Here is a 23,030-nt window from a genome sequence, read left to right on the forward strand (position 1 = left end):
TGAGGGATAGTAACTTGCTGAGGCCCACTGGTGAATTCATGGTTGAGGTAGCATTTTCACAGAGGGCTTCCCATCTCACTTTGCGACTATGTTCCACTGAACACCCCTCCACACAAACACACACACACACACTTCTATCATGGCCAACAGTGGAGAGAAAGCAAACATATCTTATGGGTTAATGTGTTTAAAATTTCATCTGGAGGAGGAGATGGGGTGGAGCTCTCTCTCCCAGCTTTTGCTATATCAAAAGGTTTCAGTGCCGTCGCTGTCTCTTTCTGTACTATCATCTCTTGTGCTACCAGACGGGGACAAAAAAATGGTGAGGCTGAAACAAAAATGTTTCTTAAACGGTTGCTTTTCTTTCTTTTTGGCCACAGGGTCCGTGGAAGGCGTCCCCCCACCTCACGTAAAATAATTTTGATTGGGGTCTGGTTCAAATCTGGACGGTCTTACGAACATCTCAGATAAGTTCATGATCACAGTTCTCTTGAAGCAAAGAAGCAATTTATTGAGTGAATATTTTACTCCTAATTAATACTTCATAGTTGATTAAATACCTCTTTTCAAAATTTTATTTCATAAGTTTTAATCTTTCTCTACTTTTGTTCCTGGCATTTTGTAAGATATATTTAAAACTCGTGTATTTTGCAAGCAATATCAGTTTGGGAATAAGTTTTTCTTCTGGACTGATTTAGAAAACAAAATGTTAACATTTCTGTTTTATTCTACCCTTATTCCCTAGACAACTTACACAGACAAAGGACCAAAGGTAAGATAAAAATAGAATGATTAATACAGTTCATATAATTGGTAAAAATTATACCCATTTAAAATGAGATTAATAGGTAGAATAGCCAGTATGATAACAAATGCAACATTAATAATTTAAATTATTTTGTCTTTTATGTGTTTTCTCCTTTTAAAAATGCTCAAATATTTTTGAATATTTCAAATTCTGAATATTTCAAAATGTTCCCAGTCCCAGGGCAGTTCACAATCTAAAGACGCATATGGGGCGTTATAAAAATGTGTTAAATAAATAAATAAAGTATTGCCAGTGGATCTGGAGTTAATGTCTTAGAGCACAATCTGGTGGGAAGGTCTCTTGCATCAGCCCTATTATTATGTAGGAGAACTTCTCACTCAGTTGTGCGCTTAGCAACTCATATCTAGCAGGTTCTACGTCTCTTTTTTTAGTGAGATAACATTACATTCCACACTTGTGCATTTCATACAAGCCAATACATCACTATCAAAGAGACGTAGAACCTGCTAGAGCGTGCAGCCGCCCCAGTGAGCTTTGATTGCTAGCAAAAAAAAAAAAAACTTTAATAAAGCTCTGTTTGAAATTGTGATACTGGTGCCTGGTGTAAATTACCCAACCAAGGAATGAACGTGGGTAGAATCCCAGACTCCCAACACTTTACAAGGCGCTTAGATAATTTCATGGAGGACAAGTCTATCAATGGCTACTAGTCTGATGCCTCTCAATCCCAGTTGCAGGGGAGCAAAGGCAGGAGAGAGGGCATACATATACCTCTTGCCTGTGGGCTCCCCAGAGGCATCTGGTGGGCCACTGTGGGAAACAGGATGCAAATAGGCCTTGGCCTGATCCAGCCGGGTTCTTCTTATGTTTTTATCTCTTCAACTTGCCAATCTTTAGCTTGCCCTCTTCATAGAGCTAGGTAAATATTATCCAGGATAATTAATATTTAACACAACAAGGTTACCAAATTGCTTGTGAGTCCAGGCACTGGCAAAGAGTGGGAAGACCCTTCTAAAAATCAGGTACCATGCTTGGGTGGCCGCCATTGGCTTATCTATGATCGGAACACTTTAAAGTCAAATTCTCCTTTCTTATTGGCATTTTATCTAACTGTCCATCTGTTGGTCGTTTTGCTTTGTTTTCCCCCCTAACTGAGCTAATCTTTGAATGATGAAAGAGGATCTGAAAGGGGATCTAGACCTACGACTCGAAAAGAGAACCTGGTTACAGGTCCCTGAATTGCTTGGTGGAGATGAGAAGTGTACTGCTGTACCTGTGTTCAGCGGAATGTGTGAACGACTGTACCTGTGTACAGATCTGTATATGTGTACACTGTACATTCATTGTACGAGGGTTGAATATAATGCATGAATATGGCTGTTTTGTCCAGGATAGGTAACAGAAAACCAGGGCTCCCTAATCAACAGGGCCCAGTGGAACACAGGTCCAGGGCTGTCAAGGATCATACTTAAGGTTTATTCTCTAGTTTAAGAAACTCAGGTAGCAAGACTGGGAAAGACACATACACACCAGCCCTCTGCACCTGATCCAACATAAGGCAGCTTAATATTCAGAGGACACTTTCTGAACTCCACATAACACCAGTGCAGAGAGAGCTGCCAACTGAACACACTCGGAGAGGCAAACTACAGATGATGGCAGAAGGCTCTGGATAGGATCCCTTGCAGTTTTAAAAGTGAATATGCTAACCCCTGCCACCAATTCAATTCCTCCCGGAGAAGGAGGAGTTTAATCCTCTCCTCCTTGTGCCGTTTTCTTGATTAAGATTGCACCATCTACTGAGCAGGGAGAAAGTATTGTCTCTTCTTCTCACTCATAGGACCACGTCCCCAATCCGAACTGCCCACCACCAGAGCTATTCACACTCCTTGAACAAGTTGTTCTAGTAAGAACTAATCTGCCTGTTTTCCTTTCATTATACCTAAAGTAAAGTGTGCTGCTGAGTTGGTGTCGACTCGTGGCCCTTTGTCCTGATCCTGGGCAGCCCTGTTGAGGCAAACTCTCTTGCTAGGAGAGGAGAGCTGGTCTGGTGGCAGCAAGCATGACTTGTCCCCTTAGCTAAGCAGGGTCTGCCCTGGTTGCATATGAATGGGAGACTTGATGTGTGAGCACTGCAAGATATTCTTAGGGGATGGAGCCGCTCTGGGAAGAGCAGAAGGTTCCAAGTTCCCTCCCTGGCAGCATCTCTAAGATAGGGCTGAGAGAGATTCCTGCCTGCAGTCTTGGAGAAGCCGTTGCCAGTCTGTGAAGACAATACTGAGCTAGATGGACCAATGGTCTGACTCGGTATATGGCAGCTTCCTGTGTTCCTATGTTCCATGATGCACGAGAACAGGGCTACATGAACGAATCATGGGCACCCACTCTCCTTTGCTTCCCCACAGCCGGAAAGAGGCCGCTTCCTCCACTTCCACTCCCTGACGTTCTGGGTTGGAAATGCCAAGCAGGTAGGCCTGCCAAGAGGCGCACGAGACCGCTTGCGTGCAGCGGCGGCTGGGGGGTGGACTCTGAGGTCACTGGTTTTGTTTGAAGTACAGAGCGGTGTCGAGGTTTGCGCCTCAGACGGTTTTGCTATTGGGTGCCGGGGAGGGGGAGGAGGCCTTCCTGGCCGGGGGCATTTCCCAGGCAACCTGCATCCAATTAATGGCTTGGCTCTGGGGACACGTTGCACATGGCGCACTGCTGCAGCGGCTGCCATGGCTGGAATGTGGCCCCGGAGCACTCTTTGGACCAGCGTTATGCAACCGAGTGCTGCCTGCTTGCCTGCCTTGCTCAGCTGCTCTGGTGGGAGGCCAGACAGAGGGGGACGTGGGCCAGGCCTCCGGCGGAGCAACTTCGGCCCAGCCTGCTTCACCCTCCCTGTCACGTGTAGCTGCCACCTCAGGTCCTGTGGATTGAGCGGTTCCGTTTCTAGCCCATTCTCCCTCCAAGCTGGGATGCAGTCTTGTTCCTGGATTGCCTAGGGGGGGAGAGCTGGTCTTGTGGTAGCAAGCGTTAATTGTCCCCTTGGCCAAGCAGGGTTTGCCCTGGCTTGCATTTGCATGGGAGACCATGTGGGAGCATTGTAAGATATTCCCCTTAGGGGATGGGGCCGCTCTGGGAAGGGCACCTGCTTGCTTGCCTGCAGAAGGTTGCAAGTTCCCTCTCTGGCAGCATCTCCAGGATAGGGCTGGGGGAGACTCCTTGGAGAAGCTGCTGCCAGTCTGTGTTGACAATACTGAGACTGATGGCCCAATGGTCTGACTCGGTAGAAGGCAGATGCCTATGTTCCTAGCTGGCAAGGAAGATGCGTCCCAATTGGAGCCTTCCAAGCACATGTCTACACATGTGCTTAAGGGTACATGTTTAAGGGTACACATTTGGCAGTCAGACCGTCTGTGTGTGTGTGCATGCGTGATGCAGGAAACACTGGTGTATTTGACCAGTATGCTTGCAGCAAGCACAGAATCCTCATTCTGCGCATGCCCAAAGCCACACTCTCCAATTTTTATCACTTCATAGCCCTAGTATTTCATTCTAAGTTCTCAAGAACAGGTTCCGTAACTAAAGTCAGGCTCAAAGAAAGCCAGGCTGTCCTTATTTACTGCATCTGTATTTGCTCGGCTTTCAAGGAACAGGGGTGTTCAGCCATTTTAGATGCACGATCACCTTGTGAGGTAGGTCACACTGAGTTGCATGTATAAGATGGCCAAGGAGGCATCCTGGCTGAGGAGGGATTTGAACCCAGATCCATCTCTAGGCTACACCCTGTACTCTCTCCACTGCACCACACTGCCTCCCCAGTGAGGTAACTACCCCTGTCCTAAATCAGGAGTTCTTCTCAACCTGTGGTACTCCAGACGTTGCTGAACTACAACTCCCATCATCCCCAGCCCCACAATAAACTGTAGCTGGGGTTGATGGGCGTTGTCGTTCAGCAACATCTGGAGTACCACAAGTTGGGAATTCCTGCCCTAAACAATTGTTTGTTTCTGACAATAGACTCCATGAGATTCTGAAAGCACAAGGTCGATTTTGTAATGTCAGCTGCAGTCATGCAATCTGGGGGAGTTGAACTCCAGGCCTTTGAGACCTGCACTGAATAGGAAAAGTACACAGAAGCCCAGTTTACAAAGGGATTAGGTGATGTTATGTATTGACCACTCCATCCGCTGTTACTTTCCATTAAAGAGAGGGCGATGGCTTGTGTGGGTCAGATGACTGGTTTTGGTTTTTGTTTTAAAGAAGGCTTTTTCTACCCAGAAATATATATTTTCCCCAATTTGAAGGATTTTTTTAAAAGAGTAGCAGTTGCCAACTATGTTTTAGCTCTGCTCTTGTGCCTTTAACTGGAGCTCAACATGGAGAAATTAGGCAAGGTGAAAGAAATTTCTCCATCACTTTATATTCATGCCAGGATACAGTTCACCTCCTTAATTTCTGCACATCTGACTGATGTTAAACGCTAAGGAGCAGGGGCAGAGAGAAAAACCCTAAGGGCAACCTGAAGAGACATGGCTTTGGACCATATTAGTGACTTGGAACAACTGAAGCAAAATCGAATATTTAACTCTGAAAGAGGAAAATGGTTTTAATCTCTTTTCAAAAATTGTGGCGGTCCAATGTTAGACTCAGGAGAGGCACAGAAGCACACATTTTGATAGTGGAGAAGGAAGTTAGTTAGTTAGTTAGTTAGTTAGTTAACTTTACATTTTCTATCCCGCTCTTCCTCCAAGGAGCCCAGAGCGGTGTACTACTTACTTGAGTTTCTCCTCACAACAACCCTGTGAAGTAGGTTAGGCGGAGAGAGAAGTGACTGGCCCAGAGTCACCCAGCAAGTCTCACGGCTGAATGGGGATTCGAACTCAGGTCTCCCCGGTCCACTAACCACTACACCACGCATGGTTTGAAGAATAATTGCACTTCCTTTTTCAAGGCTGCATCGTTTTATTGCAACAAAATGGGATTCGAGGAGCTGGCCTATCGAGGCCTGGAAACGGGAAGCAGAGAGGTGGTGTCGCACGCGGTCAAGCAGGATAAGGTAAGGCGGAGGGGAAACAGAACTGGAACGAAAACACCATGGTGTTCTAGCCGGAGAAGAGAGACACCAAGCCCACAGCTGTGTGTGTGTGGCTTGATGCTGGCTTGCCAGCTTTGATGGCTGGTGGCCACAAGCCGCTGCTCACACTTTTCCCTGCTTGGGTGTGGGCAGAATGAAGTCTGGATGGAACCACAACACTGCACTGTCAGTGGACGAGCAAGAAGCAAGGCGTCAATGGCCCTAGGGTGAGAAGTCAGCTTGGAGTGCCTAAGAGGCCTGTCCTAAAATGTTACTGAGTACCACGCATCCATCAGGACAGCCGGCAAAAAGTGGTGGTCGGTCAGGTTTGGGGGTGAATGTGGGGGAAGGCAGAGTGTCTAAATATGGACTTAAGCAGGGGAACTTGGGTCTCCAGATGTTGTTGGAATACAACTCCCATCCTCCTCCTCCACAATGGCCGTGGTGGCTGTGGAGGAGGAGAGCTGGATGTCAACATCTGGGGAGCAAATGTTCCAAACCCCTAGCTTAATGGAAAAGGTCGGCTTTGAGGAGGAATGTAACAGAAGAGGGGCACCCTATAGGCAAGTAACTAAAATGTGCTTTGAATGGGGTTTGATGGGTGCTGTTTAACTGGGGCCATGGGCTGTTTGTAGTTATTAACTGTCAAATTGTTAATGATTAGTTGTCAAAGGGTTACCGGTCGTATCGTTCGCTGTCTCTTGAATCCTTGCATTGCAAGGATAAACAATTTGAATCAATTCTACATAATATGGCCAGGTGGGCCTTTGAATTTCTCACAGTTCTCATCTGTTAATCTGACCTTAGAGAAAGCACATGCATTTATTATATTAATGTATTAATTATTAAATCCTCAGATTATATTTGTGTTCTCCTCGGCTCTCAACCCTGGAAATCAAGGTACAGTTGAACTTGCTGGGTCATCAGTATTATGATGTTTTAAAAGGTTTTTCTGTTCTTCTCTTTCAGTGAGCTAGGATGGGAAGGGGAAACTATGAATGTCTTAACATTTGAACAGGAACAAGATTTATATTATTATTATTATTACATTTATATCCCGCTCTTCCTCCAAGGAGCCCAGAGCAGGGTACTACATACTTGAGTTTCTCTTTCACAACAACCCTGTGAAGTAGGCTAGGCTGAGAGAGAAGTGACTGGCCCAGAGTCACCCAGCTAGTTTCAGGGCTGAGTGGGGATTTGAACTCGGGTCTCCCCGGTCCTAGTCCAGCACTCTGACCACTACACCACACTGGCTCAATGATTCATCATTGTGTTTTTTACATGTTAGTTGTTTCTAGTTTTATGGTGTTGGTTTTGTGGCTCTGTGGAACTATGTTGGGAAGGTATATAAAATATCAAATACAACAAAGAGTCCTGTGGCATCCTAAAGGCTAGCCATTTTATAGTAGCATATGCTTTTGTGACTACACGCTTTACGTGTGTGCGTGTGTGTAATTGCCTTCCGAGGATAGCACTTCTTTTTACATCTGATTAAGCGGACTTTAGTCCAAAAAAGCTTCTGCCCCAATAAATGTGTTAGTATTTAAGGTGCCTCAAGACAAGTTGTGGTTTCCGCTGCAACAGACAGACACAGTTACTGTGCTGGAAATAAAAATTTAAAAAATGGCTCCTCTTTCTCATTGCATAGAAATGGGTCAGCACTTAGTTCAACACGGGGATGGTGTCAAAGATGTTGCCTTTGAAGTGGAAGATTGCGATTCTATTGTGCAGGTAAACCTCAGATGAGTATTCCTGTGTAACTCAGAAAAAGCTTGATATTCCTACCAATATGTTTAATTAGGTATTTTTAAAAATCTGTAATCTCATTTATTTTCTTTGTTTGTTCTTTTCTCCTCAGAAAGCTAGAGAGCGTGGAGCCCTGATTGTGAAAGAACCTTGGATAGAGGAAGACAAATACGGGAAAGTGAAATTTGCAGTTGTTCAGACGGTAAGGTGGAGGTAGAAGGATTGCAGTTAAAACGTCCAATAAATAATATGTATTAAGGATGTATATCTGCCCCTGCCCCGCCTTGCAATGAACACTTGCTGGACCTCTGTCCCGACCTGGTACAGATCCTGGTTTTTAAGGGCCAGTAGAACCCACCAGCTCACTAGAGTAACATTCAAAACAATGCACTGTTTCCCTCCGCATTTAGTATGGAGACACCACACATACGCTGATTGAAAAGATGGATTACAAAGGACATTTCCTGCCTGGCTTTGAGATGCCCCTCTTCAAGGACCCGCTGCTAAAAAGTCTGTAAGTACTTTACTCAGAGGCAGCTCATGGCGCAGTGGGGGAGTAACTTGCCTAGTGAGCAAGAGGTTGCTGGTTCGAATTCCCATTGGTATGTTCCCCAGACTACGGGAAACACCTATATCCAGCGACGTCCCTTGTGGGGTGCAGGGCGAAGGGGCCCGCCCCCTGAGTCTGATGTCAGCAGCGTCTGATGTCAGATGCAGAAGGGGGCGTGGCCTCACTCTGAAAGGGGGCTGCATGCCCCGTTTCAGAGCAAATGCCGGCCAGTGCTGCGGAAATCGGCATGGCCGGTATTTGGGTGTCTTCAGGTTCCCCAGTGAGCCTCATAGTCAAGCTCTTTAAGACTCTGCGAGGCCCCTGTCTTTCTTCTCTCAGTTAAAATATAACTCCAGAATCAAGAGTCATTCAGGTATTTAGGGGTAGTTGCCCTGGGCCCCACACATGGAGTGGCAGGGGAGATCCAAAGTAGGGCTCACTCTTTGAAATGATCAGATCAACCCTTTTCATTCAAGGCAGTAAAACTAATCAGTTAAAATATAACTCCAGGATTTAAGAACTATAGGATGCAGTGGCTGACATATTGCACAACGTTGCGCACACAGTGGAACATAGTATTGCACAGTGCACAAGAGCACTGTTGCCAAGTGCAAAAAAAAATCTGCAAATGGAGTTGCGCAACAGTGAGGCCATTATATCAGGGCCGCACTGCCATGCAACTCTTACTGTGATTCCCCAATAGCGCAACATTCTGTTCAGCCACATGCACAACACTGCACAGTATATCAGCCACCACATCCTATGTTAAGCTAATAACCCCAAATAACTCTTAATCCTGGGGTTTCATTTTAACTGGTGACTTCTACTGCCTTGAAGGAAAAGGACCGATCTGATCATTTCAAAGAGTGAGCCATACTTTAGACCCACCCTCCTTCTGCTCCGTGTGTGGGGCCCAGGGAAATTGCCCCCTTGGCCCCCTCAAAAGTCCCTGCCGAGGAGAGATTTGAACCCAGGTCTCCCTAGTCCTAGTCTCATCCAGTAGGCACTGCACCATGCAGGTTTATAATGTGCAAAGAGTCCCTGGGGCTGTGGGCTGCTTCTGGGTTGTGGAATGGTAGCATCGACTGCTCCTAGGAGACAACCAGAGTCCTGCTATCATGGGCAGAAAGGTGGCTTAGTCTTTGCAAGGAATCCTCAGCCGCCCTTTCCTTTTCCAGGCCACCAGGAAAGCTGAACTTCATCGATCACGTGGTGGGGAACCAGCCTGATCAGGAGATGGTCCCGGTGGCGGAATGGTGAGAACTGCTTTTGAGTCATGGGAACATAGGAAGCTGCCATATACTGAGTCAGACCACTGGTCCATCTTGCTCAATATTGTCTATACTGAGCTACACTCCAAGGTTGCAGGCAGGAATCTCTCTCTCAGCCTTATCTTGGAGATGCTGCCAGGGAGGGAACTGGGAACCTTTTGCATGCAAGCCGGCAGATGCTCTCCCCCATCCCCTAAGGGAAAGATCTTACAGTGCTCACATGTCTCCCATTCATATGCAAACCAGGGAAGACCATGCTTAGCAAAGAGGACAGTTTATGCTTGCTACCACAAGTGTCCACTTCTGTGCAGAAGAATAAATGATTCTTAAGAATTTGGGATGACCCTGCTGAGACAGGACACAAGCAGCAGGCAGCCCCCAAGAGCCCATTTCTGTTTAAGAACCTAAGAAAAGCTATTCTGGAGCAGATCAAACTAAAGGCCTGTCTACCTCAGCAACCTGTTTCCCATGGTGGCCAGCCAGATGCCTTTGGGAAGCCCACCAGCAGAGGTTGAAGGCTGTAGCCCTGCCCTTGCTGTTGCTCCCCAACAACTGGAGTTCGGAGATAGACTGCTTCAGACCTGGGAGGTTCCATATAGACATCATGGTTAATAGCTGTGGATACACTTCTGCTCCAGAATTTTTAGGCCACCTGAGAACAGGGGTGCTGAACTAGATGGATCCTGACTTCTGATCCAGTGGGGCTCCAGAGAGGTTCTTAGCTGCCTGCGGAGAAGACCCACAGGCCACGCCTTGTATTTGTTAACAGTTTTAAACTGGATTTTCAAAGCATAACAACACAAATTATCACTTCTTACCTTGTGGGCTCTTTCAAGAACAGCTTCTGGTTGTTTCCAAAATCATGTTGATCCAGAGCTGTGATTAACTTTGAAAGCAATAGATTGAGATAGGAGTGAGAAGCCAAGGCTGACTTTTCAACTTCTGCTTCCTCCTCCTCTGTGCATATTCTTTTCTTCACCATTGCAATGTCAATTCCAAGTCTTAATTTGGGAAGGCGTGCAGGTGCCAGCCAGAAAACTCCCCAGTAAGACCATCCCCACTGCTGGAAGAGATGGAAGGTGTTGAAAGCCCACTACCATCTTGATTTTGTCTGCATTTCCTCTGTGTCCACAGGTACCAAAGAAACCTCCTGTTTCATCGCTTCTGGTCAGTGGACGATAAACAGGTCCACACGGCGTTCAGCGCTCTCCGCTCCATCGTGGTGGCCAATTACGAAGAATCAATTAAAATGCCCATTAATGAGCCTGCTATGGGGAAGAAGAAGTCGCAGATCCAGGTAAAAATAGCCAGATTTCACAGGGTCACAGTCAGTCACACAGGCAAACCCCACCCTTCCCAAACCTGGGAATATTCCACCCTTGCTCCAAAGAAATCAAAGTTGTGTCTTGAAGCTGTGTAGCAGATGAACTGGAATCAGGGAGATCTGGGTTTGGAGAACCGGTTGGAGGGAGGTGATCTTGTGACATCACTGGTTCTAGCCAATCAGAGCCTTCTGCTTCAAACACACAAAACTAGTTTTTTTTAACCTAGCTTGATCTAAGCAAAATAACAAGTTTGGTAAATCGCGGTGAGAACACTTCCTCAGCAGGTTTGTCATTCAGATTGTATAAGTCTGTGTACCCACCGTATGTTTTCTGCTCTGTAGGAGTACGTTGAATATTATGGTGGCTCTGGCGTCCAGCACATTGCTCTGAATACCGCAGACATTATTGCTTCGGTAAGTCTTGCTGTCTCCCCATCGGTCACTAAAAAAAACGACGACAACAACCCACTTCTCTTTTTGGAGTGGGCCTATATTGTGACAGGCCTGCTTGATTGCAGGTCACGAACCTGAAAGAGCGGGGCATGGAGTTTATGGCCATTCCAGCCACCTACTACCAGCAACTCCGACAGAAGTTGAAATCGGCCAAGATCAAGGTGAAGGAGAACATCGACAAACTGGAGGTCAGTTGGCCTCTAGGGCCCTGCCACCAACACCACTATCCTTTAGCACAGTTTCCTTTAGCACAGTCTTTTTTTGCTGGGAATCTGAAGCGTTTTCACAACACTGCCATTGATCGTAGCAAAAAAGTGGGTCTAGATTGTCCAGGCTGACAGATTATTATAATAATAAAGTGCCTAACGTTTTCAGTGCTGTAGAGAAGTTAGAAAGCGATGAAGGCTAAGGCCCTCAGGACTGCAGCAGCAGAATCAAGGCAAGATACATTGGAGAAGAAAGGAAAAGGAAAGGAGGGTCAGTTGGGATAAGGTGGAGTGAACGAATGTGTTGCAAGGAGGGAGCTGCCCATGGGAACTGCTCTGGAAGAGCCACTGAAAGAAGCTGTTGCAGGCAAAGAAAGATGTTGCAGGCATCTGCAGAATATTGTGAAAAGCACTTGGGGGGGGGACATTTCAGTTGTGGTGTTATCTGCTTTGAGACTCGGCAATAAAAATGATTTTTTAAAATCTAGTCTTGAAAATAAGTCTACCGAATGCATCTTCCTAGATTACTTTATACAAAGCAGCCTGCTTGCCCATCCATGTGTTAGCAAATTATTGCTTTAAAGAACAATAAACTTTCCAGCCTCAGAGGCAAGTTGTAGGGGAGCAAGAGCAGGAGAGGGGGCATGCACTTGCCTGTGGGCTTCTTGGAGGCATCTGGTGGGCCACTGTGTGAGACAGGATGCCGGACTAGATAGGCCTTGGGCCTGATCCAGCGGAGCTGTTCTTGTTTTCTTATGTTCCACTAACCTGATTGCCTAGAGTGGTGTTTCTCAACTGCCGATACTGGTCCGCGAGTTGAGTGAGGGTCCGTACTGGTCCATGAGGAATCAAACCTCCCACCCAAAAAACAATTTTGAGTCAGTGGGGGCCACTGCTGCAGGGAGCAATCCTGCGATCAAGTCTAGGCGCGCGTGTGTGTGTGTGTATATGTATATATGAACCTGGTGTTTTTGAAGGGATTTGTGTGCTTTGGAAATAGTTGGGGGGATTGGGTTATTATGCCTTATTCAAGTGTGTGACTTTGGTTTCTTTTCCCGCCCCCACTGCACTGAGTTTCTGCTGTTCCTCGGAGGAAGCAAAATGAGTGTTACCCTCGAAGCAAGGGCTGTCTGCCTAGAAATGAGCTCTGGAAAGCTCCCAGCAGTGGCAGTCCCCACCAGCTTGAAATCATTTTGGGGGGTTCCGGAGGTGTGTGTGTGGGGGGTGACCCCTTTACTAACTGCTGGTCCAGGAAACTGTGCACAAAGACTGCACCAGTTCATGACTGGGGGGAAAAATTGAGAAACACTGGCCTAGAGGAGGTTTTTAGTCAAAAGGAACCAGGCAAGTGGCTCCTTACAAAAATGTTCTAAATAAATATACAGAATGGGAGACACCAAAGTACAGGGAAAGCACTTAGTGTTTGAGTGCTTCCAGTGTAATGTACAATGCCACCTCTAGAGGGCACTCAAATGTCTTATGGATCCCCTAGCTATCCATTTTCCTTTTTGTTTGTTAATTTGCAAAAGGAACTTAAAATCCTCGTGGACTATGATGAGAAAGGATATCTGCTCCAAATCTTCACCAAGCCTGTTCAGGACAGACCAACGGTCTTCCTCGAGGTCATACAGCGCCACAACCACCAGGTTTGTTTGGAACATGAGATTTACTCCAGGCTGGTTGGAACCAAAACTTACTTTCACAAATGGCATGAAGACGGTGGATTGTTAGAAACATGCATAACACATACAGTGGAAAATGGCCACCTTTGTTCTTGGGGTCTACAAGGTAATCATGGGCCGTCCAGTAGTGGGAGGCGCATGTTTATGATCTGGATTCAGCAGTGGGTGGAGTGTACTTCATAATAGTTGCCCCAGAATCCCTACCAAGGGGGAGTCAACTTCTCCTGTTCCCAGCATGTTATGGGGTCTGCGAGGGGTTCTTCCTCTTTTGAAGGAGTCCCATCTGACTCAGCCTCCAGAGGCTATTGGGTCCTGACAGGTACAAACATTGCAGAGTGGAACAGAAATCCCATGACCATATCCAGGTGGGAACTGGGGAATAGGGGGATGAGAATTCCTTTCAAGCCCCATTGGACTACTAATCAGAGAGAACATGCATATATTCTTGTACCAATTATCCTTTTCCCCCTCCTGGATTTAGGGATTTGGTGCTGGAAACTTCAAATCTTTGTTTGAAGCTATCGAAATGGACCAGGATGCCCGGGGAAATCTCACCATCCTGACACCCAACGGAGAATCGGATTTCATGTAATGCTCAGCTGCAAAGGAGGCAGCTATACACTTCTCAGTTAGGCCTTTCCCAACAGCAATTCAGGTCACTAAAATAAATTCTGCCCCTCCACCAATCTTCCAAAATGAGCAGTTAGCACTGGCAGGCAGGGCTGGTTTGCTGAGTGCAGGGCTGATCACCCTAGAACAGCTTTGATGTTTGTTTTGTTAAGTACTGGGGGGGGGGCGGGAACTGCAACACGCGCAAGTCAGAGCAGACCCCTGATTGTCTGGGAGGGGGGAGAGAGGAGGCAGCAGCTTCCACCTTCACCCCAATATGAGGAGCTTGGTCCTGCCATCAAACTGGTAGTCTTAATTCAGATGACACTGTAAAGGTGGAGGAGCATCTAGATGAACATGAAAGCCTTACAAAGTTGTGGCATTTATCAAAACACTTTCTTCCCTTGTTTGTGGGTTGAATAAAAAGATTACTAGTGCAAAGGGTTCTTCGTTGTGTCTGTGTTGGCAAGAGTTCTTCAAGATGTCCGACAAACTTCCACCGTTCTGTTCCCAATCTCAGTATTTGGCAAGGCAGTTGAAAAGGGTTCCTGCATACCTGGCTGTGAAGACGAAGAGGATTTCCAATGCCCAGAATGTCTATTACTGTTCATATGTACCATCTTCCTTTCTGCACCTTAAAGACACTGTTATTTCTCTTGAGGTTAACTCTCTTGAGGTTTTACTGTCCCTAAAGATAAGAACATTAGAAGAGTCCAAAGGTCCATCTAGGCCAACATCCTGTGACCCACAAGTAGCCAGCCAAATGTCTTTGGGAAACCCACAAGCCTGAGATGAAGGCAGCAGGCCAGCAACTGCCTCCCCATCCACAGCCACAAATGTAACAGGCATCCCTGTGACCCCAGGTGCCAGGTGCCTTTGTCCCACGTCCATCTGCTCTCCAAGATGGACTCATGTTCAGACAGTACATCTTCATTGATAGATTTTTTAAAAAATAGTATCTTTCTATGTGCATCCAAGCATTATGGCTCTTGAGAACTAATAAACCAAAACCAAAGATTTTCTATAAGAAAAGTCAGTATATTTATGGTTTGCTTTATAAAAGTTACTATAATACAATGGTACATAGTATTCAATTCACAAAAAATATGAACAAATATTTACAGCATGACACACCCACAACAAAAGAACACATTTCTTCAAAACAAGGTACATACTGATGACAGAGCCTAGAGATGCACAGAACAGTCCTAAGTTTATACAGTTGTTGAAACAAAAGGGAACAAAAACTAAGAAATCCTAAATCTCACAAGCAGAGATTTAATCCTCTGTGTGTTTGGTTGTTATTTTTTTTAAAGGAACATAAAAAGCAGATGTCATTTTATTGCAAACCATTTTCCTTACCCCACAGCGAATTAAAAACCAATCTCCTTACAGAATTCATGACATAGGAACAAGGATGATGAAGGTTTTCTCCTCCACAACAAATGACAGTTCCTTTTTAAGAACTACCTCCTGAATTTAGAACATGCTTTGTAGAGGTGTGCAGAACTGGTTTAATCACAAACTGGACTGCTGCAAACTGGCCCAGTTCAAGCGGTTTGACTGCGAACCGGTTCAAGCTGGTTTGTTGCACCCATCGGCCCAGCCGATCGGTTCGACTGAATCGGTTCAGATATCCGTGGTTCAGTCTGAATTTGGTTTGAATTCAGACTGAAGCACACCGACTGGTCTGTGCACTCCCCCTAAAGCTTTGCTCCACTCCCCACACCACCCCACAACAATTGTCCTACACCATCAGCTCCAACGAGGGCTCCAGCAGTGAGTGCATATGGAGCTTCTTTCATGAGCAGGGCTTAGCTTGTTGATGGAGAAGACCCTACACATGTGGAGCTGCATATGTGCATTGGGAGCATCTCAGAGCACCAAATGGTGGCTGATGTGTTTTGCTTTTCACTTCTACAAATACTACATTGGTAATCAAGGAGCAAAGTTAGAAAAGAGAAGAAAAATTTAAACTCGGGGAAAAATCAAGTTGCAGATCTGCTTAAATACATTTTTAGGTTGTCATTAATAGACTATACACATTTTTTGTCTGAAATAAATAGATTTTGCACGTTAAGGTATCAGAAAGGCAAAAGCCTCAACTTGGCATTTTTTTTTAAATCTTCAGCTTCTTAATGCTTCTAGTTTGATCTACGTATTTGACAAAAAAATCCTTTTGTACAGAATTTACATTATACGTAGCTTGACACAAGCTATAAATGCCACCAGCTCTTTCCCTCAGTGCCTCACCCACCCCCAATCTTCTACTTTCTTGAGGTCTGGGGCTGGCAATCTTTTAAAAAAGAACGACAATAATCACTTTTAACAAATTATTTACATGCTTTTGAAGTACAAAGAAAACAGTCAAAAAAGAAAACAAACAAACAAAACCCCAAAAAAACATGTTTCTACAAGAAACAGTGCTTGAAGAGAAGAGCTGGAACAGTTGCCTATGTACAGATGATGTGTCCATTTTAAACTGCAAAATTTCTTTTTTTCTCTCTTTTTAAAAAACGTTTTATACAGAAATGCACGAAATGATCCCTGAAAATAGGTCACAAATGACAGAACTGAAACAACTTTCCATCAGAGTTTAAAAATTATTGTTTCCGTTGTAGAAAGAAGCTGCTTTGACATCATAAATTATCGGCCAGATTGGGGATAAAGGCTTCCTCCTCAACTCCCAATAGTCAACTTCAAGCTGGAAACTGGAGGGGAAAAATGACTGGGAAACCAAGCTGGACACAAGCCGGCAGGGACGGAAAGCACAGAGAGCCACTTGCTAGATGATGCCAGGGTGAAAATCTCATGGGAGCCAAGCTGAAGCCATCCTCCCTCTCCTCGGGGTGGGGAGCAGAAGGGTTGCGCGTGAGTTGACAGACTTTGGCACTCAGAATGAGAATGGGTGGGCTTGCAGCAGAGACTGGAAAGAGATCCTGATCATGTTAAGGATTACAGAGGCTGTCTCAAGACCGAGACTGGTTTCTCATTCTTTGCAGAGAGGTATCCCATTGCCTGAGATGGAGGCAGAGTAGCCAATCACAACATTATTTCCCTTGAACCCAGAGCTCTTCAAAGAACGGAAGCCTAACTGGGTCTGGAAGAATTCAAGTAGTATTTTTGGATTTAAATGTAGGAAACACGCGATAAACCTCTCTCACCAAGGCTCTGGCTGTACACTCACTCACCCTGCCTCATGCTTAATTACAGCAGGGGTTCTCTTGGGGTTTTTGACAAACTTCTAGGCTAGGAAGTACTTTCAAGTGCTGGAAAAGGTAAATTAGCAGAACCACAGGACTCTTAGTATCTCCATAAGGCAACAGAATTGGCAAGATACCCTCAACGAGCCTCCCAATGACTTTGTTAATACTCAAATAAGATGACAGGGAGAACTCACAGGGAATTCTCTTTGCATCCGCCTCCGCATTCATTCCAGCAGAGTTTGGGCAGGATCTGTTCCTCACAGATAACACCCATGGTGAAAAAGAAGGGCAAGGAATAAGACACAAAGATGGAAATATGCTGTCCATTTTGACAACAAGGTCTGTATGGAAGGACAGGAGAGGAGGGTGTCCTCCTCAGAAGGTCAGGAGCGTAAGGAGCCACCCCACAGAAATGCCAGAGGCAGACATCAGAGAATGGGAAGCTATGCAAAAGGGATAAGACGCTGGTTTTGTCCAACCAACTTCCCAAAGAGAGGCTGGCCTTTGTCCTCCATGCTCAACTACTAGAGTTAATTCAGACTGAGGTCCAGGGCACTAGCTCTGCTAGGAATATAGATAAGGCAGCATGTGTTGGTTTAAGTTTGCCTGTTCCTCTAGGCCTTTGGAAGTTAGAATAGCAAGCCCTACCCCATTTTATATGCTACATATAGTAGGACCAAGCGGGTCCATCTCATAAGCAACTTCTAGAGGTTCTGTTGCTTCAGTGGAAATGGGATATAGAAGCCATCCAGGTAACATGGACCACAGAATGTCAGATCTATCTAAAGGATGGGCAGGCCTGCCTTGTGTCTTCTCTCACACGTTAATTTTTAGTACAGTTAATTTTAAAGTCCGGTAAGGATGCAGCAGCAAAAGCCTGATGAGCTCCAAAAATGGGCAGACCACCTTTCAAACTTTGGATGCATTTCAAAAGGAAATTCCCCCTACAGGCTTTTGGGTCGGTTTTGGGGTTTTTTTAGGGGTGTCAAATTTATATTTCCATTACACTGTTTGCTTGGATCATAATCCTAAGGACATGTTCCAATTACATTTCTCTGTGGTTTGCTCACAGACACCACGCTGATTTAGAACAAGCATTTGAGATACATCATGTATTAGAGCAGTATGTCTGCTTGCTGATGAAAGTAGGTATAGTACAGTATTGCTTTTTCAATCCATAAAAGAGATGCTTCCTCCCCACCTCTGCCCAGAAATGTGTTTTCTGGGTACGGTGCTACAGCTAACACACACTGCCTCACTTGACAGAGAGGACAGAACTCAGCTCTTCCATAAGAGGGCCAGAAATCTTTTGAATATAGAGGAAGGAAGAAACTCCAGACAGTCTTCAAGAGAGAGCTTCAGAAGGAGACGGGCGTGCTAGTCAAGAGAGGAGAGAAAACCAGCGCGATAAAAGCAGCCTTTGGTATTGATTTCAGTGCCACCCAAGAAACAGACCTTCCTCTAGTGCGCGATTCAGCGGGCGCTGCAGCAGCACAGCCGCCATGCATTGTGGCAATTTGCGGGGGCTTTCCAGAGAAGCTGCACTAGTGTGCATGGAGGCTGCAGAGACTCCGGGGACACCCAAAGTGCTGTGTGACCAAAGGTTTCCTACAGTGTAAAGAAATGCAGCACTGAATTCTCTTTTCCCAATTTGTACTTTTAAAAAAACAAGGCCAGGAGCCTCTTCGTCACAGGCTTAGTGCCATCAATGGTTCCTCCCTATTCGATTCTAGTGCTACTGCTCCTCCTCCCTTCCAGGAGGACCAGTATATAGTGTGTGTGTGTGGCCGGGGGTGGGGGTGGGGGAGAGAAATCCGAGGCAAGCATCTCAGTCAAGATCCGAGCACCGAGACCTCGCTCTGACCCCGAGAGGGGAGAAGCAGCGTGAAAAGCCCTTCCAGGCACCCCATGTACACTTCACACAGCGCTTGCTCTGTGTCGTCCCAACCAGCTTCCCTTCAGCTTGGGACCTCTTTTCCCCCCCTCTCCATTTCACATTTGCTAACATGCCGAATGTTTTTTCTCCCCCCGCCCTCCCAAGCCCAGGAACAAAAATGCATGAGGAAAAGGTAGCAGCGTTTTGAAGGAAAGAACAACGTTTCTCAACACGAAAAAGGTACCTTGCTCTACTCGCGAGAGCGACGCCATTCTGGACTGAGGGAAGGGGCCAAGGAGATAGTGTTTGGATGGATGGTGCCACTGAAGAACGGGAACTCTCCAGGGGATGGGGAGGAAGAGGGGGTTGGATCTGAAGATGAAAAGCACCTGCAACTCGAAGAGTCTTCGTGTGCGTGTCTGCAATTTGCACTTCTCCTGACAGAAGGACAGGCCGTGCTCACTGGATTTCCTTCTCTCTTTCCTTTTTTTCCTCCTTCTTCCTCCTCTTTTTCTTTTTGGCAAAAGTGCAACCACCCTTGGTTACCACAGTTCGGACATAACCAGCATGTGGCAAGAAACCTAGGGTTTAATTCAGGGTCCCTCTGCAGTTTTCCGAACCACACAAACAGGGGATCTTGACATCCTCAATGGGGAATTTGTAGTCGTATGTAATCTCCTCATTCACATTGATGTACTGCTTTGAGTAGATGACAATCTTCTTTTGGGACTCCACTGTTATTACTTTAGCATAGCAATTTGGCTGGAGAGAGAATGCAAAAGATTTCTTTCAAAAGCTGTTTAGATCTGAGCTCCATCACGGGCCATGCCTAGGTGGGAAATCAGATTTTTGAGCAAGTGTATGAGAGAGCGTGGGGAGCTAACACCTTCTTTTTTAATGTGTTCTTCATACTTTTCAACATATTTCACTGCTGTGTATCACACAAAATATTAGGTGCCGTGTAATGAAAGGTGTTTGAAAGATCACTGGTTAAAAAAATAAATAAATAAAGGGTTGGGAGGAAAACAAACTCACTCCCCTGGCTGTAAACTAACAAGCAGACAAGCACCTATTTCTTTGACCAAAGCAGGACATATATGGGGATTGTGGGTAATCTGTTCTCCCCTTTGGATATGAAAGGGAATGAATGAGATTGAGTTTACTTTCTGTCCCAAACAGGGGCATAGAGCACTGAAAGAAAATGTCCATCAGAGCAGGAAGGGAGAACTGTATAGTGAATATGGAATTAGTGCTAAGAAGTCATAGGAACATAGGAAGCTGCCTTCTACTGAGTCAGACCCTTGGTCCATCTAGCTCAGTATTGCCTACACAGACTGGCAGCGACTCCTCCAAGGTTACAGGCAGGAGTGTCTCTTCCAGCCCTACCTGGAGATGCTGCCAGAGAGGGAACCTGGGACCTCCTGCATGGAAGCATGCAGATGCTCTTCCACTGAGCACTAGTCGTCTCTTATCCAAATACAAAGCAAGGAGACAATTCATGGTTGCTACCGCCAGACCAGCTCTCCTCCCGTTATTGCAAATATCTGGGGGTTGAAAAGCACATACAGGGTCATGCCAACACTTACATTGCAACTGTGATTGATAAACCTGGCGAAGTTTCCACACTTGGTTGCATCTATAATGGTGTCGTGGTCAACTCTAAACATGTAACTGCTTCCAATGCCTTCATCCTCGTAGCGTTTTTCTCGCATGTCAGCAATGACCTGCAGAACAAACTGGAAGTCACAGGGAGCCACTTTCTCAGGGCAACCACACGGAGCTGGCAGAAACTTAACGGATGCAACACCTATCAAAGCTCGGCCGTCCATCACTCAGAAGATGGGTCACTCAACCAAGACCCTCTGTGGCTGGAAATAGACTGCTAAGAACAAGATTTCTACATATAAATATTGATGGGAGTATTTCCACACAGGGCATGCTGACCCACTGAAGGCAGGAGTGCCTGTGGCACAAAATGCTGACATGAGAAAGAGCAATGAGCCCAGATAGCTGGGTGGAGGGAAGCAAAGGGCTGGACCCAAAGAATGAAGATGGGAGGGGGAAGGGACCTGCTTCCTAAGTCAGGTGGGCCTCCTCAAGGCCTTCTCCCCATTTTTGTCCTTCGATACCTCTTTTCGATACCTCCACACTGGACCATCACTCAAGCATACTCATTTGTGTGTTCTACTGCACAGAGCAGTGTCCCCCCTAAGGCGTGTGGGCATGTGCGCGCGCGCTCACAAGTTTTTGGATGTCCACTCAGCTAATTTTAGATCCCACTCAGGTTGAATCAAGAAGGCCCCATTCTGATTGCATGTGTGCACACACTGCCTTGATACTCCCACCCAGAACAAAACTCATTCCGCACACAGATGAAAAACATTAGAGAACACACTGGCTCAGAGTGGGGGCTTTTGCCTCACAACAACCCTGGGCAAGGAAATGGGCGCGGCTGACAGACAGTCACTTGCCCAAGTTTGCTAAATGAGTTTTCACAGCTGCATGAGGCTTTGGATTTGGAATAATTTCCAGGCTCATCACTGGCCTGGACTACATATGGAATAGAACATAAGAACAGCCCTGCTAGATCAGGCCCAAGGAGGCCCATCTAATCCAGCATCCTGTTTCGCACAGTGGCCCACCAGATGCCTCTAAGAAGCCCATAGGCAGGAGATGAGGGTGTGCCCTCCCTCCTGCTTACTCCCCTGCAACTGCTACTCAGAGGCATCCTGCCTTTGAGGCTGGAGGTGCCCCCCAGCCCTCCGTCAGAATGATGGTGGAAATCAAGTGGCAGAGCATCATGGAAACAGGCTACAAGTAAATATTTTGGAATCCCCCCCCCCATGAAAAAACAAGGGGGGTTGGAAGCTTCCTGCAAGTAGAAAAATAGCAAAGAAAGGATCAGTCTCCCTGATGTGCTAGATCTTTGTTTACTTGCATATTTAAAAAAAAAAACATGTAGGAAAATTTAAAATATATATTAGCACTGCCCATCTTCAACTGCAGTGGCACTGTCCATCTCAGGACTCCACTCTCCACTTGCTCAGAGCTACGGGAGAGGCCAGGAGCTGGAGACAGGGCTGACACCACCACTCCTGTGCTTCTCTAGGTATGGGAAGGGCAGAGCCCCTTGGCTATCAAGGCACAGCCCCCTCAGCAACCGTGGAGAGCTGTGTGGCATTTCCAGGCCTACCTGCCGGATGTTCTGGCCCACGTACTCAATCACCATCTCGTCAGCAGCAATAGGCTCCATCGCAAAGAGGCCCCAGTCGTGAATGTGGCTCTTGCAGAATTTTAGCTTTTTCTTCCGGAACTATCAGGGAGGGAGAGAGAGACGACTACTGTGAGCCCTTTCCTCGGAAGCGAACCCAACGCAACAGCAGGGCCCTGAGCCCAGCACTCGTGGTTCGATGTGCCACGAGAGCTTGGAAGAGAAGATCTGCAATGGCCCAGGGCCAAGGAGGCTTCTGGAGTTGGGCGGCAGAGGTCAAGGACTTGCCCTGCCTCTCTCTGTCCCCTTCCAAGGATCTGCAGGCAGCTTCTGCAAAGCCCACCCCAGGCCAAGGTTGGTTTTCTATGCTGTAGAAGTCTCTCCAGTTTTCCCAACAGCAATCAGACTGAAATACTGGAGGGTGGCGGGGCGGGGGGTGAGACATGTGGGCTGATGGGTCGGAGCCAAGAGAAGAGCTGTGTGACTGACCTTGAGTTGGTTGAATTTGAGTAAGTCGCTATCGCAGCTGCCGGTGAAGGATGACAGGAGCCTGCGTTGCTCGGACCTCCTCTCGGAGCCAGCCCGGGTGGAAGCATGGGGCTGGGCGGGGATGCTCATGCCCTGAGGACAAAGACGGGACAGCTCGGTGGTTAGAAAGCTTGTACTCACATTTGGTTTCCAGGCAGGTTTTGCATCGTGGGTCTGGAGGGATCACAATAAAGCAGATGCTTTGCATGCAGAAACTCCCAGATTCAACCCCCGACGTTCCCAGCTCAGATCACAGGGCAAAGAAATCCCTCCGGTAAATATTCATCTGACTTGCAAAGGCGTCCCAAAGCCAGTGATCGTCAGGGCCCACTTTGGCAAAAAAACAACAACACCCCAACACTTCAGGGTGAGAGCCATTTCCTACCAGTGTTCCCTGTAACAGGGATTCTCAGATGTTGTGGACTACAACTCCCAGAATCCCCAAGCAAAAGCCATGGCAGCTGGGGATTCTGGGACTTGTAGTCAACATCTGGGAATCCCTGTTAGAGGGGACACTGTTTCCTACCATGTTGACCTCCA

The 23,030-nt window shown here is 46.5% G+C and overlaps 2 protein-coding genes across 2 annotated transcripts in view; one reads left to right on the plus strand and one right to left on the minus strand.

Annotated features, from left to right (window-relative positions):
* Positions 1–258: 258 nt before the first annotated feature.
* HPD (4-hydroxyphenylpyruvate dioxygenase) lies at positions 259–14,110 on the plus strand. Its single transcript, XM_053280176.1, has 14 exons — positions 259–322; positions 746–772; positions 3,175–3,237; positions 5,706–5,810; positions 6,686–6,728; positions 7,477–7,559; positions 7,687–7,776; positions 7,985–8,088; positions 9,303–9,380; positions 10,530–10,692; positions 11,062–11,133; positions 11,238–11,360; positions 12,908–13,024; positions 13,542–14,110. The coding sequence occupies exons 1-14, from the start codon at positions 320–322 to the stop codon at positions 13,650–13,652; spliced, it is 1,182 nt and encodes a 393-aa protein (XP_053136151.1). The 5' UTR covers positions 259–319; the 3' UTR covers positions 13,653–14,110.
* A 576-nt stretch (positions 14,111–14,686) lies between these two features.
* SETD1B (SET domain containing 1B, histone lysine methyltransferase) overlaps positions 14,687–23,030 on the minus strand; it is a 68,026-nt gene continuing 59,682 nt past the window's right edge. Inside the window, exons 15-18 of the mRNA XM_053280165.1 lie at positions 22,452–22,583; positions 21,945–22,064; positions 20,338–20,475; positions 14,687–19,513 (exon numbers count right to left, since the gene is read on the minus strand). Of these exons, the coding sequence (XP_053136140.1) occupies positions 19,340–19,513; positions 20,338–20,475; positions 21,945–22,064; positions 22,452–22,583 (564 nt within the window). The 3' untranslated portion in view covers positions 14,687–19,339. The remainder of the gene's footprint in view (positions 19,514–20,337; positions 20,476–21,944; positions 22,065–22,451; positions 22,584–23,030) is intronic.

This window comes from Hemicordylus capensis, chromosome 15 (genome assembly GCF_027244095.1).
Source record: "Hemicordylus capensis ecotype Gifberg chromosome 15, rHemCap1.1.pri, whole genome shotgun sequence".
In the NCBI taxonomy this organism is placed as follows: domain Eukaryota; kingdom Metazoa; phylum Chordata; class Lepidosauria; order Squamata; family Cordylidae; genus Hemicordylus; species Hemicordylus capensis.

What these genes read in the sequence shown, in the direction of transcription:
- HPD (XM_053280176.1), top strand. An exon ending in ACGCGGTCAAGCAGGATAAG is followed by an intron (nt 5,811 to 6,685) that starts GTAAGGCGGAGG and finishes TTAAATCCTCAG; the next exon opens with ATTATATTTGTGTTCTCCTC. An exon ending in AGAACATCGACAAACTGGAG is followed by an intron (nt 11,361 to 12,907) that starts GTCAGTTGGCCT and finishes AATTTGCAAAAG; the next exon opens with GAACTTAAAATCCTCGTGGA.